Source organism: Dendropsophus ebraccatus, chromosome 14 (assembly GCF_027789765.1).
Source record: "Dendropsophus ebraccatus isolate aDenEbr1 chromosome 14, aDenEbr1.pat, whole genome shotgun sequence".
NCBI classification, from domain to species: domain Eukaryota; kingdom Metazoa; phylum Chordata; class Amphibia; order Anura; family Hylidae; genus Dendropsophus; species Dendropsophus ebraccatus.
Genome location: NC_091467.1, coordinates 61,636,059 through 61,652,065, shown reverse-complemented (window position 1 = coordinate 61,652,065; position 16,007 = coordinate 61,636,059). Strand labels below are relative to the sequence as shown.

Here is a 16,007-nt window from a genome sequence, read left to right as displayed (position 1 = left end):
TTTGTAATGTGTTTTAATTGTTTGGGAATTTTTTTTTTTGCCCGAGTTGTCGTTTAAAGAGGCTTCCTGGAATTAGAAAAACACAACACAATACAATGCCATGCACAAATGGTGCAAACTGTTTTTATAATCCTAGAGAACCATTACCCGTATCAGTCCCATCATCCCTGACCCCAGGAGCACACATTAAGATTATGATGTAAAAATTATGTTTTTTGTTTCTTTGATATAAAATCTTTATTTACAACAAGCAGACAATACATTGAAGCAATAATAGATTTCAGTGTCAAGGAGGCGGGACAGCAGCCATGCAATGTCCCCAATGTGTCAGAGAGGAGGGGAGATGTGGCTGTGTTGGTTCCCTGGTCTCTTGGGGGTCTGTAGCGGTGGAGGGGTCCATCACTGACTAGTGCATCTAGGATGTTGTGGCCCTTCTGTGGCCACCATGTTGTCCTCCTACAGCGGGGAGTGGCCGTCATCTCCTGTCTTCTGGTCCGGGAAACAAGGACTTCAGGAGGTGATAGCTCTGGTGGTAACGTACAGGGAGAAGTCTTAGGCCAACCATGATGAAGAGGAGTCACTGTGCTCCTAGTCTCTTGTATGGTGGGTCCAGGATGGGCCGCAGACCCTTCACTGCTGCTATAAATGCCATGGTTTGGTTCATTCAGTGGTCTTCATCACCACCATCTTAAGGCTGATTGTTGACCTCAGGAGCATCTTCTGTCCTCTACAACAGGTGAACAAAGATGAAATAGGTTACTGATGTCTGTTATGTTACTTAATGGCATATAACAACCCATGTGCTGCCATCTTAAACCTTGTAGTGTTCATGTAAACCTCCACCTGATGAGGTTGAGTTGTTGAGTAACTCACAATTATGGACCTGCACAATGTCACTGGATTAATATCAAGTCCTCTCTCTGTATTGTGGATGTCAGTCACCCATCTGTGTCTTATTGGTGTATTACATAAGGGTGTAATACGTGAGCAGGAAGGACGCAGAGGGCCCAGATCTATGTAAAGGAGGCCAGAAATGGCTTCTGCGAGGCTTTCAGCTGTGGAGAGGTATAATGCAGCAGGTCACACAAGAAGGGAAGGGAGGGATTTCCTTCCTGCTGTTTCGGTGGCCCGGCTTGCTAGAGACGAGGTGGCCTTTAAAAACCTATCTGAGGAAATGTCTTAACAATGACAAGGTGACTTGGCCAAGAATGAGTAATGTGGCATAGTCCGCACAGCGCCCTCCGCTGAACCCTTCCTGCTAACTCATGGAAATCGATTATCCAGAGACGATCAGTTTTGGGGTCTTTCCCCTCCCCCATTTCTTATACTCCAGTCACAGCCGACGCAAATGACTCTGCAATCCTGATGGTGTAACCGTGATATGACCTCCTTGTCCTGCCCTCCGTCTATATCCCTAGTCCTGCCCTATCTATATCCCTCGTCATGCCTTCTATCTATATCCCTCGTCCTGTCTTCTATCTATATCCCTCGTCCTGCCCTCTTACATTCTGTCTATGTCACTTATTCAGCCCTCCATCTATATCCCTTGTCCTGCCTTCTATCTATATCCCTTGTCCTGTCTTCTATTTATATCCATCACTCTGGCCTCTGTCTATATCCCTCGTGCTGCCCTATCTATATCCCTCGTCCTGCCCTATCTATATCCCTCGTCCTGCCCTCTTACATTCTGGCTATGTCACTTGTTCAGCCCTCCATCTATATCCCTTGTCCTGCCTTCTATCTATATCCATCACTCCGGCCTCTGTCTATATCCCTCGTCCTGCCCTATCTATATCCCTTGTCCTGCCCTCTCTCATCCTGTCTATGTCACTTGTTCAGCCCTCCATCTATATCCCTTGTCCTGCCTTCTATCTATATCCATCACTCCGGCCTCTGTCTATATCCCTCGTCCTGCCCTATCTATATCCCTTGTCCTGCCCTCTCTCATCCTGTCTATGTCACTTGTTCAGCCCTCCATCTATATCCCTTATCCTACCTTGTCTATATCTTTCGTCCCATTCTCTGTCTCTACCTCTGGCCCCGTTCCCTGTCTATATATGCCCTCTATCTATATCCATCATCCCACCCTTTGTCTGTATCCCTCTTGCTGCCCTCTAACAATATTCCTTGTCCTGCCCTCCTCCTATATCCCTCTTTTCACCCTCTGCCTGTATCCCTTGTCCCTCCCTCCATCTATATCCCTCTTTCCGCCCTCCATCTATATCCCTTGCCCTGCCCTCCGTCTGTATCCCTCGTCCCGTCCTCTGTTTGTATGCCTTGTCCCTCCCTCCATATATATCCCTCTTTCCGCCCTGTATCCCTCGTCCCACCCCCATCTGTATCCCTCGTCCCACCCTCTGCCTGTATCCCTCTTCCTGCTCTCTGTCTATATTCCTCGTCCCCCCCACCCCCATCTGTATCCCTCGTCCCACCCTCTGCCTGTATCCCTCTTCCTGCTCTCTGTCTATATTCCTCGTCCCCCCACCCCCATCTGTATCCCTCGTCCCGCCCTCTGTCTATATCCCTCTTCTCACCCTCTGCCTTTATCACTTGCCCCGCCCTCCGTCTATATCTCTCTTCCCACCCTCTGCCTGTATTCCTCTTCCCGCCCTCCATCTATATCCCTTGTTCCATCCTTTGTCTATATCCCTCATCCCGCCCTCAGTCTGTATCCCTCTTCCCGCCCTTGGTCTATATCCCTTGCCCCACCCTCCATCTGTATCCCTCGTAGGTCTTAGTTCACATTATACTTACATTAACATTATCCTCAGAGGCATCTGTAAGACAAAACATACGTTTAAGTTATCCTGCAATATCCAATACTCACTGTAAACAACACCGAAATTTATAACAAGGAGAACATTCCATGGTGTCCATGGTGCTGAACACAAAGCAAATTTCTGTGCTGACAACTTTTGAACCATTGGATATATTGCAGATCTGATTTCCGCTATAGATTTCTGAGACAATTCTTTATTGATACGCTACATGAACACCCTCCCATTGGAGAAGCTTGCCTTTGATCCAATAATCCAATATGGCGGGTTGTTAGGATCACAGCTATGTCCTGGACACCACCCAAAAGACAGGCCCCTTCATCCATTACTTGCTGGAGCATCAGATATGTCTTTTTCCCTTTTATTTCTGAATAGGGGGTCCTGAGACCCCCCTTCCCCCCATATATCCCATAGCTATGGTCTCTCATACATCTCTTACATCTGATTACTTTCCTAAGCCCAATAACTAGCTAACAATGGGGGATGGGATGAATATACAATTGTGCTCAAAAGTTTACATACCCCTGCAGAATTTGTGCTTTCTTGTCCTTTTTTCAGAGAATATGAATGATAACTCATGGATAGTGGTCGGGTAAAGCCATTTATTGTCAGACTACACTTATAATGACAACCAAAAAAAAGTTTACATACCCCAGTTCTTAATACTGTGTATTGCCCCCTCTAACATCAGTGACAGCTTGAAGTCTTTTGTAATAGTTGTGGATGTGGCTCTTTTTTTCTCAGATGGTAAAGCCGCCCATTCTTCTTGGCAAAAAGCCTCCAGTTTCAGGAAATTCTTGGACTATCTTGCATGAACTGCGTGCTTGAGATTTCCCTTGAGTGGCTCAATGGTATTGGGATCAGGAGATTGAGATGGCCACTCCAGAACCTTCCCTTTGTTCTGTTGTAGCCAATGACCAATTTGCCTGGCCGTTGTAGATGAAATTGTTGTTGGTCTACCTGACAGTGATTTGCTTTTTACAGAGCATCTGATTTTCCATTTGTTAATCACAGCTCAAACACTGCTGACTGGCATTATCAATTCCTTAGATATCAGAACAAAGTGAAGGTTCTGGAGTGGCCATCTGAGTCTCTTGACTTCAATATTGAGCCACTCTGGGGAGATCTCCAGAGCGCAGACCAAGGATTTAGAGGCTTTTTGGCTAGAAGAATGGGCAGCTTTACCATCTGATAAACTACCACAAAGGACTTTGAGCTGTCATTGATCTTAGAGGGCTAATACAAGGTATCAAGAACTGGGGTATGTACATTTTTGATCAGGGTCATTGGGATGTTTTTGTTTGTCAGAATTTAAAAAGAGAAACACAGAAGTATGACAATAAATGGCTTCACCCAACTACTAACCATGAGGGGAGGGGGGGGATGTTTCTTTGTGTTATCATTCATATTCTCTGAAAAAATGGGCAAGAAAGCAAAAATTCTGGCAGGGAATGTACACTTTTGAGCACAACTGTTAGTTCTGTATGCTGCTATAGTCCTGGCGGGTGAAATGCCCCCGCCACATGGGTATGCCCCGTTCTCACTGATGATTTGGTGAAGACAGGTCCCCGCCACATCTGCTGATAACTGTATAAGGAGTGTTTTTAATATGGAAAAATGTGGTAGTATCTGCTGTCATATTCTCCGAAAAGGCTATTTTAGGTCCCAGTAACCATAGTTAGAGGATGGTCAGCCGGCATACAGTGGTTCTATACAAACACTGAGCCTCTGTATCCAATTATATCAGTCGCATATTATGTAACTATTATATCAGAGTCCTTTTATAACTATTATATTGGTGCTGGGACGTTATACAATATATAACGCATATCAGCCACTCCTTCTATAACTATTATATTGGTGTTGGGACGTTATACAATATATAACGCATATCAGCCACTCCTTCTATAACTATTATATTGGTGTTGGGACGTTATAAGAGGAGTGGCTGATATCCATTATACATTATATAACTATTATAATGGTGTTGAGATGTTATAAGAGGAGTAGCTGATATCCGTTATATGTTACATAACGTCCCAGCACTAATATAATAGTTATATAATATATAACGGATATCAGCCACTCCTCTTATAACATCCTGACACCAATATAATAGTTATATATTATATAGCAGATATCAGCCGCTCCTCTTATAACATCCCAGCCCCAATATAATAGTTATATAATGTATTACGGATATCAGCCACTCCTCTTATAACATCCCAGCCCCAATATAATAGTTATATAATGTATTACGGATATCAGCCACCCCTCTTATAACGTCCCAGCACCAATATAATAGTTATAAAAGGAGTGGCTGATATCCCTTATATATTTATACCGATTATATTGGTGCAGGGACATTATACAATATATAACGGATATCAGCCACTCCTTTTATAACTATTATATTGGTGCTGGGACGTTATAAGAGGAGTGGCTGATATCTGCTATAAAATATAAAACTATTATATTAGTGCTGGGACGTTATATACTATATAACGGATATCAACCACTCCTCTTATAACATCCCGACACCAATATAATAGTTATATAATATATAACAGATATCAGCCAATCCTCTTATAACGTCCCAACACCAATATAATAGTTATAAAAGGAGTGGCTGATTTCCGTCATATTGTATAACGTCCCAACACCAATATAATAGTTATAAAAGGAGTGGCTGATATCCGTTATATATTGTATAACGTCCCAGCACCAATATAATAGTTATAAAAGGAGTGGCTGATTTCCGTTATATATTGTATAACGTCCCAACACCAATATAATAGTTATAAAAGGAGTGGCTGATCTCCGTTATATATTGTATAACGTCCCAGCACCAATATAATAGTTATATAATATATATAACGGATATCAGCCACTCCTCCTATAACTATTATATTGGTGCTGGGATGTTATAAGAGGTGCGGCTGGTATCAGTCACATACATGATATGTCCGTGTTGTGTTTGTGTACACGTCCCCCCCAGGGTCCATTACTATGAATATTATTAGCGCTTCCACAATAATAAGTCATAGTTTCCAGGGAGGGGTCAGGAATCCTTTGTTTACAGAGCGCCCCCCCACCCCCCTGGGCTCTATGATCTATGGGCAGACTGGTGTGATCCTCGCCTTATCTGCGCTGCACACGCTTCCTGTCCGTCCGGCCCTCCGCAGCTTTATAAACAATCAGAGGTTTAACTCTTTTAGCAGTGTCACTCCTGGACCCCTTATGAATGCCCAGAACGCACCCCACGAGCACCCCAAATCTTCCCAGCTACCCTCCCCCTGACAAAGAGTACCCCTAACAGTGCCCACACAGCAGTACCACTAACAAACAGACACTATATACCAGCACCTCCACAGCAGTGCCACTAACACACAGACACCATATACCAGCACCTCCACAGCAGTGCCAGTAACACAGACACCATATACCAGCCCCTCCACAGCAGTACCACTAACACACAGACCCCATATACCAGCACCTCCACAGCAGTGCCACTAACACACAGACACCATATACCAGCCCCTCCACAGCAGTGCCACTAACACACAGACACCATATACCAGCACCTCCACAGCAGTGCCACTAACACACAGACACCATATACCAGCACCTCCACAGCAGTACCACTAACACACAGACACCATATACCAGCACCTCCACAGCAGTGCCACTAACACACAGACACCATATACCAGCACCTCCACAGCAGTGCCAGTAACACACAGACACCATATACCAGCACCTCCACAGCAGTGCCAGTAACACAGACACCATATACCAGCACCTCCACAGCAGTGCCACTAACACACAGACACCATATACCAGCTCCTCCACAGCAGTGCCACTAACACACAGACACCATATACCAGCCCCTCCACAGCAGTGCCACTAACACACAGACACCATATACCAGCACCTCCACAGCAGTGCCACTAACACACAGACACCATATACCAGCACCTCCACAGCAGTGCCACTAACACACAGACACCATATACCAGCACCTCCACAGCAGTGCCACTAACACACAGACACCATATACCAGCACCTCCACAGCAGTGCCAGTAACACACAGACACCATATACCAGCACCTCCACAGCAGTGCCAGTAACACAGACACCATATACCAGCACCTCCACAGCAGTGCCACTAACACACAGACACCATATACCAGCCCCTCCACAGCAGTGCCACTAACACACAGACACCATATACCAGCACCTCCACAGAAGTGCCAGTAACACAGACATCATATACCAGCACCTCCACAGCAGTGCCACTAACACAGAGACACCAAATACCAGCACCTCCACAGCAGTGCCAGTAATACACAGATCCCATATACCAGCACCTCCACAGCAGTGCCAGTAACACACAGACCCCATATACCAGCACCTCCACAGCAGTGCCACTAACACACAGACACCATATACCAGCACCTCCACAGCAGTGCCAGTAACACACAGACACCATATACCAGCACCTCCACAGCAGTGCCAGTAACACAGACACCATATACCAGCACCTCCACAGCAGTGCCACTAACACACAGACACCATATACCAGCTCCTCCACAGCAGTGCCACTAACACACAGACACCATATACCAGCCCCTCCACAGCAGTGCCACTAACACACAGACACCATATACCAGCACCTCCACAGCAGTGCCACTAACACACAGACACCATATACCAGCACCTCCACAGCAGTGCCACTAACACACAGACACCATATACCAGCACCTCCACAGCAGTGCCAGTAACACACAGACACCATATACCAGCACCTCCACAGCAGTGCCAGTAACACAGACACCATATACCAGCACCTCCACAGCAGTGCCACTAACACACAGACACCATATACCAGCCCCTCCACAGCAGTGCCACTAACACACAGACACCATATACCAGCACCTCCACAGAAGTGCCAGTAACACAGACATCATATACCAGCACCTCCACAGCAGTGCCACTAACACAGAGACACCAAATACCAGCACCTCCACAGCAGTGCCAGTAATACACAGATCCCATATACCAGCACCTCCACAGCAGTGCCAGTAACACACAGACCCCATATACCAGCACCTCCACAGCAGTGCCACTAACACACAGACACCAAATACCAGCACCTCCACAGCAGTGCCAGTAACACAGACCCCATATACCAGCACCTCCACAGCAGTGCCACTAACACAGAGACACCAAATACCAGCACCTCCACAGCAGTGCAAGTAACACACAGACACCATATACCAGCCCCTCCACAGCAGTGCCAGTAACACACAGACCCCATATACCAGCACCTCCACAGCAGTGCCAGTAACACACAGACCCCATATACCAGCACCTCCACAGCAGTGCCACTAACACACAGACACCAAATACCAGCACCTCCACAGCAGTACCACTAACACACAGACACCATATAACAGCACCTCCACAGCAGTGTCACTAACACACAGACACCATATAACAGCACCTCCACAGCAGTGCCAGTAACATAGACACCCTATACCAGCACCTCCACAGCAGTGCCACAAACACACAGACACCATATACCAGCACCTCCACAGTAGTGCCACTAACACAGACACCATATACCAGCACGTCCACAGCAGTGCCACTAACATAGACACCATATACCAGCACCTCCACAGTAGTGTCACTAACACACAGACACCATATAACAGCACCTCCACAGCAGTGTCACTCAGCCACAGACTCCCTATATCAGTACCTCCACAGCAGTGTCACTCAGCCACAGATATCCTATATCAGTACCTCCACAGCAGTGTTGCTAAGGCAAAGTCACCCTATACTACTACCTCCACAGAAGTGCCACTAACACACAGACACCATATACCAGCACCTCCACAGCAGTACCACTAACACAAAGACACCATATACCAGCACCTCCACAGCAGTACCACTAACACACAGACACCATATACCAGCACCTCCACAGCAGTACCACTAACACAAAGACACCATATACCAGCACCTCCACAGCAGTACCACTAACACACAGACATCATATACCAGCCCCTCCACAGCAGTGTCACTAACACACAGACACCATATACAAGCACCTCCACAGCTGTACCACTAACACACAGACACTATATACCAGCACCTCCACAGCAGTGCCACTAACACAAAGACACCATATACCAGCACCTCCACAGCAGTACCACTAACACAAAGACACCATATACCAGCACCTCCACAGCAGTGCCACTAACACACAGACACCATATACCAGCACCTCCACAGCAGTACCACTAACACACAGACACCATATACCAGCACCTCCACAGCAGTGCCACTAACACACAGACACCATATACCAGCACCTCCACAGCAGTGCCACTAACACAGACACCATATACCAGCACCTCCACAGCAGTGCCACTAACACACAGACACCATATACCAGCACCTCCACAGCAGTGCCACTAACACACAGACACCATATACCAGCACCTCCACAGCAGTGCCAGTAACACACAGACACCATATACCAGCACCTCCACAGCAGTGCCAGTAACACACAGACACCATATACCAGCACCTCCACAGCAGTGCCACTAACACACAGACACCATATACCAGCACCTCCACAGCAGTGCCACTAACACACAGACACCATATACCAGCACCTCCACAGCAGTGCCACTAACACACAGACACCATATACCAGCACCTCCACAGCAGTACCACTAACACACAGACACCATATACCAGCACCTCCACAGCAGTGCCACCAACCCAGACACCATATACTAGCCCCTCCACAGCAGTGCCAGTAACACACAGACACCATATACTAGCCCCTCCACAGCAGTGCCACTAACACAGACACCATATACCTGCACCTCCACCACAGTGCCACTAACACACAGATACCATATACCAGACCCTCCACAGCAGTACCACTAACACACAGATACCATATACAAGCACCTCCACAGCAGTACCACTAACACACAGACACCATATACCAGCACCTCCACAGCAGTGCCACTAACACACAGACACCATATACCAGCCCCTCCACAGCAGTGCCAGTAAGTCAGAGATCCTCTATTCTCCATTTGGAGCAGTCTTACGGTCTCTTAGGGAATGCCCCATAGCAGTGTCATCAAATCAAGTTGTTCTTTTTCCAGCATTTCAAGGCTCCTTCACTGCCTATAAGTCACATGGTTTCTCTAACCACTAGTGCCCCAATAGCAGTGTCATTATGTGATAAGGTTTTCCTAACAGTACCCCATAGCAATGCCATTATGCCTCCTAACAGTACCCCATAGGCAGTGCCATTGTGTATCCTAACATTACCCCATAGCAGTGCCATTGTGTATCCTAACAGTACCCCATAGCAATGACATTGTGTCTCCTTACAGTACCCCATAGCAGTGCCATTGTGTCTCCTAACAGTACCCCATAGCAGTGCCATTGTGTCTCCCAACAGTACCCCATAGCAGTGCCATTGTGTCTCCTAACAGTACCCCATAGCAGTGCAATTGTGTCTCCTAACTACCCCATAGCAGGGCCATTATGTCTCCTAACAGTACCCCATAGCAGGGCCATTGTGTCTCCTAACAGTACCCCATAGCAGGGCCATTGTGTCTTCTAACAGTACCCCATAGCAGTGCCATTGTGTCTTCTAACAGTACCCCATAGCAGTGCCATTGTGTCTCCCAACAGTACCCCATAGCAATGCCATTATGTCTCCTTACAGTACCCCATAGCAGTGCCATTGTGTCTCCTAACAGTACCCCATAGCAGTGCAATTGTGTCTCCTAACTACCCCATAGCAGTGCCATTGTGTCTTCTAACAGTACCCCATAGCAGTGCCATTGTGTCTCCTAACAGTACCCCATAGCAGTGCCACTGTGTCTCGTAACAGAATGGCCATAGCAGTGCCACTGTGTCTCCTAACAGCATCTTCCTAACATTGTCAACTAGCCATAAGATGCCCAAGAGGGTACAGCCATCCAGCCGCTTGGTTAGTATGCGGGCACCAGGTGCAGGGGGCGCTCTTTTTTTTTAAATTGTAAATTTTTATTAATTTTTCAACAATATATACAAACAGTAAAACAGGTTAGACAGATCATAAAAATTTCCCTGGAACAATTATAGTAGGACCGGATTTAAAAGGCACTTAACAGAGTCCAACTAGAGTACCCGAGCAGAGGAGAGATAGACATTTTCTAACTGAAGTACCTGACCCCTAGAGCTCATTCTGTACACAGATTGATAATTGTTGTCTAAGGAAGATCCAACGCAAAAGGAACTACTTAGCAATCTAGTCTTTTACCCGGACATAGAACATACAAAGACATAACATTGAAAGGGGAAGGGGAAAATAGTGGGTAAGGCAGGTAGGGGGAGGGAGGGGATTCTAGGATATACCGCTGGAGGATGTTGGAGGAGAGCTATAGGAGTCCCAAGGAGCCCAGATCTGGTCAAAGGCTACCATTTTATTGTTCAAGGATGCCGTAAGACGCTCTAGGGAACGCAGCTCCCCAATCCTTGCCCTAAAGTGTTGGATAGAGGGGGGGGGAGGACTGTTTCCAGCATTTAGCGATCAGAGATTTTGCAGCAGTTAGTAAGACCAGTAATAACTTGGCTCTCTTTTTACGGAGGGTCTTAGGAAATAAATTGAGCAAACAAAGGCTGGGCTCACATGGGATACTCGTACCGAGGACCACCGACGATATAGCACAAACCTCAGTCCAGAAGGGCCGCACAAGCTCACACTCCCAGAAAATATGAAATTGGGAGCCCCGCTCTCTGGTACACCTCCAGCATAGTGGGGAGACTGAGGCATTAAGCTTATGGAGCAGCTCTGGAGTGTGGTACCAAAACATCATCACCTTGTAATGGGACTCTTTATATGTGGTGCATATCGAGGAAGTGGCAGCGCGGTCCCAAATGACAGTCCAACACTCCGGGGGCAGTGTCCGTCCCAGCCAGGATTCCCACTTAGCCATATACGAATGTCTCACCTGGGTGTCCCCAGCGGGCGAACCCAGTATGCGGTAGATATCGGAGATAAGACCAGAGGTCGAAGTCCCCCTTCTGACTAGTTGCTCGAAAGCAGACGGCTTAGAGACCGTAAGGGACCCCAGGCGAGACATCATGAAATGACGAAGCTGGAGATATGTGAAACTCTCCGATGATGGGAGGGCGTGTTTATCCGTTAGCTTGGCAAATGGAAAGAGAGTGCGAGTCAGGGGGTCAACAATGTCAGCAAATTGGAAGAGGTTCTTTGAACCCCATAGTTTGACCGTTGGAGATTGGAGTCCCGGGAGAAAGTCAGGGAAAAGTAAAAAGGAGTTTAGGGGGGAGGCTGGGGAGGTCAGCCCAAACCTGGCATTACATGTAGACCATATATGGAGAGAGAAACGCATAGGACCCAGCAGGGAAAGATGAGTGAAACTGGGGGGCGTGGTGTGCCATAAAAAGGAGTTAGGGTGATATGGAGCCAGCCATATTTTTTCTATTTCCGTCCATTTCTTGTAAGCCAAGTATCTGGACCATGCTGGGATTTGGCGTAGGTGGGAGGCCCAGTAATAATGGAGGAGATTTGGGACCGCCAGACCCCCTTGGGATTTGCTACTCATCATGACCGAGCTGGGTATACGGTGCCTCTTAGAGGCCCAAATAAACTTAAATATGGCTCTTTGGAGGCTTCTAAGTTCGGAAAGGGGGATACGGACTGGAAGCGTTTCAAAATGATATAGAAGTTTAGGCAAGATAGTCATTTTCACAGCCGCCACCCTACCGACCAAAGAAATATAATGCGTGGTCCACTTGGACATAAGAGCCCGAATTTCCCGAAAGAGTGTGGGGAAGTTGGCAGAATACAATGTGGAGTATTTGGGGGTGAGGCGGACACCCAAGTATTTAATGGAGGACAGAGTCCACTTAAATTTGAAGTTGGAGCTAAGCTGGGTAACCTGAGACCCAGACAAATTTAAGGGCATTGCCTCCGACTTGGATGTATTAACCTTGTATCCCGACAAGCGGCCATAGGTATTTAATAACGCTCGGAGATTTGGTAAGGAAGTGAGCGGGTGAGACAGGGTGAGGAGAACATCATCTGCGAACAACATAATTTTAAATTCTTTCCCTCTTACCGAGACCCCTTTAATGTCAGGACAATTTCGGATCGCCGCCGCCAGGGGCTCTATGCACAAAACAAAAAGCAAAGGGGACAGAGGGCATCCCTGGCGGGTGCCATTCGAAAGAGGGAAGGTCTCCGACATCATATGGGGGAATTTGAGTGCTGCCGTGGGGCTTGAGTACAATGCTTGTATCGCTGTCAAGAAAGAGCCAGTGAAGCCGAAGCACTTCAAGGTCTCGAACATAAAGGGCCACCCAAGGCGGTCGAACGCCTTTTCAGCGTCGAGGCTCAACATGAGAGCACTGTCCTCCTGCTGATTAATGACATCTATAAGGTCAATGGCTCTCCTTGTGTTGTCTCCACCCTGTCTCCCCGGTACAAAGCCCACCTGGTCCGCATTGATAAGGGAGGGCAGCCAGTAGCCTAGTCTGGTAGCCAGTATTTTAGTGAATATTTTATAATCCGAGTTCAGGAGGGCTATGGGCCTATAGTTTGCACAGTCCATGGGGTCCTTGCCAGGTTTGGGGATAAGAGTGATGAAAGAATGAGACATGGTAGTAGGGATAGGGGAGCCCCGTAAGAAGGAATTAAAGAGTGAAAGTAGTTTAGGGGAGAGTTCTGAGGAAAAAGTTTTGTAGTAGAGGTAAGAGAACCCATCTGGTCCAGGGGCCCGCCCCGCTGGTAGGGATTTGAGAACTTCTGTAAGCTCTTCCACAGTAATCGGAGCATTTAGTTCCTCAAGCGCCTCAGCGGTCAAAGACGGGAGGCCACAATCAACAAGGAACTCCGAGAGGCAACGGGCACGGGCCTCGGGACCCGAGGGTAAGGAAGACGGGAGAGAGTAGAGTTTGGAATAGTACTGGAGGAAAATAGAGGAGATGTCAGAAGGGTGGTATCTCAGGGTCCCCGCAGAATCCCTGAGGACCTGCGGAGACCGGGCAGCTGCGCGGTCATTAAGCATCCGTGCTAGTAGGGTGTGGGCCTTATTTCCCTTTTCATAGAAGCGCTGTTTAGAGTACATGAGGAGTTTCTCTACTTTATGTAGTGAAAGCTCTTTAAGTTTAGCGCGCGCCGCCACAAGCCTCCGCAGAACCCCCAGGGAGGGCCGCCGGGCTAAAAGGCGCTCCAAGGAGGCAATGGAGGATCTGGTTTTCTGAATCGCTAGCAAAGAATCTCTCTTCTGACGGGAGCTGACCGCTATACAATGACCCCTAACTACAGCTTTATGGGCTTCCCACAAGATCCCCTCTGAGGTAACCGAACCCCCATTTTCTAAGAAGTAGTTAGCAATACTCGACTTAATGGAGTCGCGGGAGGTTTGGTTTTTCAGTAATGTGTCATTTAAACGCCAATGACACTGCCTAGTAGGGGACAGAGGAGCTTTAAATTGCACTATTACAGGGCCGTGGTCTGACCAAGAAATAGGGTCAAGGGCTGCACTCTGTAGGAGTCGGACCGTAGGTATGTTACCAAAGAAGTAGTCTATGCGGGAGTGTAAATTATGGGGGTGAGAAAAGAAGGTGTACCCCCTCTCCGTAGGGTGATCGAGTCGCCATAGGTCATACAGCTTATGAGCACGTATGAGCTTGCGGAACTCGGTTGAGAGTCTGGCTTGATCTACCGGGGCAGGCCGGCCTTGTACTGAGTGTCTGTCCATCTGCTCCGAGAAGGGCAAGTTAAAGTCCCCACCCAAGATTCTAGGAGCCGGGGGATACTTTGACAGTCTATTAAGAACTCTACGGAGAAAGGGTATTTGAGATCGATTAGGGGCATAGATGTTACAAAAGATAAATTGTCGGCCTTGGAGAGTCCCATCTACAATGACAAATCGCCCCCCAGGGTCCACAAATGAGGAGGAGACCTGAATGGGGCATGTTTGAGAAAATAGAATAGCCACTCCAGCCGTCTTATTGCCTCTGGAGGCAGAGATGACAGTGGGGAAGGAGTGACGGGTAAATCTAAAAGTGGCCTCCTGATCAAAATGTGTCTCCTGGAGAAAGGCAATGTCAGCATGAAGATTGCGAAGTTCCTTCAGGAGCAATCGTCTCTTAACATTGGAATTGAGGCCTTTTACATTAAGGGACACACATTTAACCATTGTTATAGTAAGGGGTAGGAACCATGCTAATGTGGCCACTTACCCAGTTCCGGCTTCTCGATGGGAACAGTCTCCGGAACATCTCCTGCTGACGTAAGATCCTAGAAAGGGGGAGGGAGGGAAGGGAGGAACAGAAGGGAGACGTACAAGGAACATCACATAACATACAACAGATGTAGAATCTAACAGGAAAAAGGGCACAAGGCCCAAGATACAGGCCCAAGAGGCCCGCAATGAGGCAAGAACTTTGCCAAAACAACTCAGAGGTTGTCAGCTGGCAGCCCCACGAGGAGCGAAGGAGCCACCAAACAAGAACAGTGAACATTGGAACATACATGTGAGATGAGCAGTACACTACCGCACAGCAATGCAAAGAGAAAAACAAAGCAGAAAGTTGAGACCCAGAACATAAACAAATAGAGCCCCAAATTTAGAAGGTAAGGAACAGGAAGGGAAGACGGATCCGGAGCCACTTGGGTGGCCCTCTCAAGTCACGGGATTGGAAGGGGAGCGAGAGCCCTCAGAGCGGGGGCGGCGCCTCTTCTGACCAGAGGACTGCCATACTGGGGGTGGGGGGGGAGGTGGGGGAGCTATAGTCCAATCGGAGATCTTCGGGACAGGCAGGTCTAGAGCATCACAAAACGCAGGTAAATCAGCTAAGTTGCGGAGCATCACAGAACGCCCATCCCTTCTAGCCGTGAGGCCAAAAGGAAAGTTCCATCTATACGGTGTGTCGTGATCTCGGAGAATAGACGCAGGGGGCGCTCTTGTTGGGACACTTCCGCTTTTGCTGTAATGACATTTCCAGCTGGAAGCAGAACAATGTGTATTGTAGCGGGCAGGTAATACAGGGGGCAGAGACAATCCAGCTCTACCGCTGCCTGACATCTAGGAAGTGAGCCGTGCCTCAGGAAACCCTCGAGAGGAAGCCGAGACATTCCTGGAGGGCTAGCTGCTAGTAGAGGATCTCCATGTA

The 16,007-nt window shown here is 47.8% G+C and overlaps 1 protein-coding gene across 3 annotated transcripts in view; it reads right to left on the bottom strand.

The window, feature by feature from the left end:
• Positions 1–222: 222 nt before the first annotated feature.
• The window catches only part of PECAM1 (platelet and endothelial cell adhesion molecule 1), a 38,338-nt gene continuing 22,553 nt past the window's right edge, over positions 223–16,007 (bottom strand). For 2 of the 3 annotated variants that reach the window (XM_069951742.1, XM_069951740.1), the window contains 3 exons: positions 15,075–15,132; positions 2,755–2,777; positions 223–727 (listed from right to left, as the gene is read on the bottom strand). In XM_069951742.1, coding sequence (XP_069807843.1) covers positions 2,768–2,777; positions 15,075–15,132 — 68 coding nt within the window. In that variant the 3' untranslated portion in view covers positions 223–727; positions 2,755–2,767. The remainder of the gene's footprint in view (positions 728–2,754; positions 2,778–15,074; positions 15,133–16,007) is intronic. The other variant, XM_069951741.1, reaches the window with a different exon arrangement.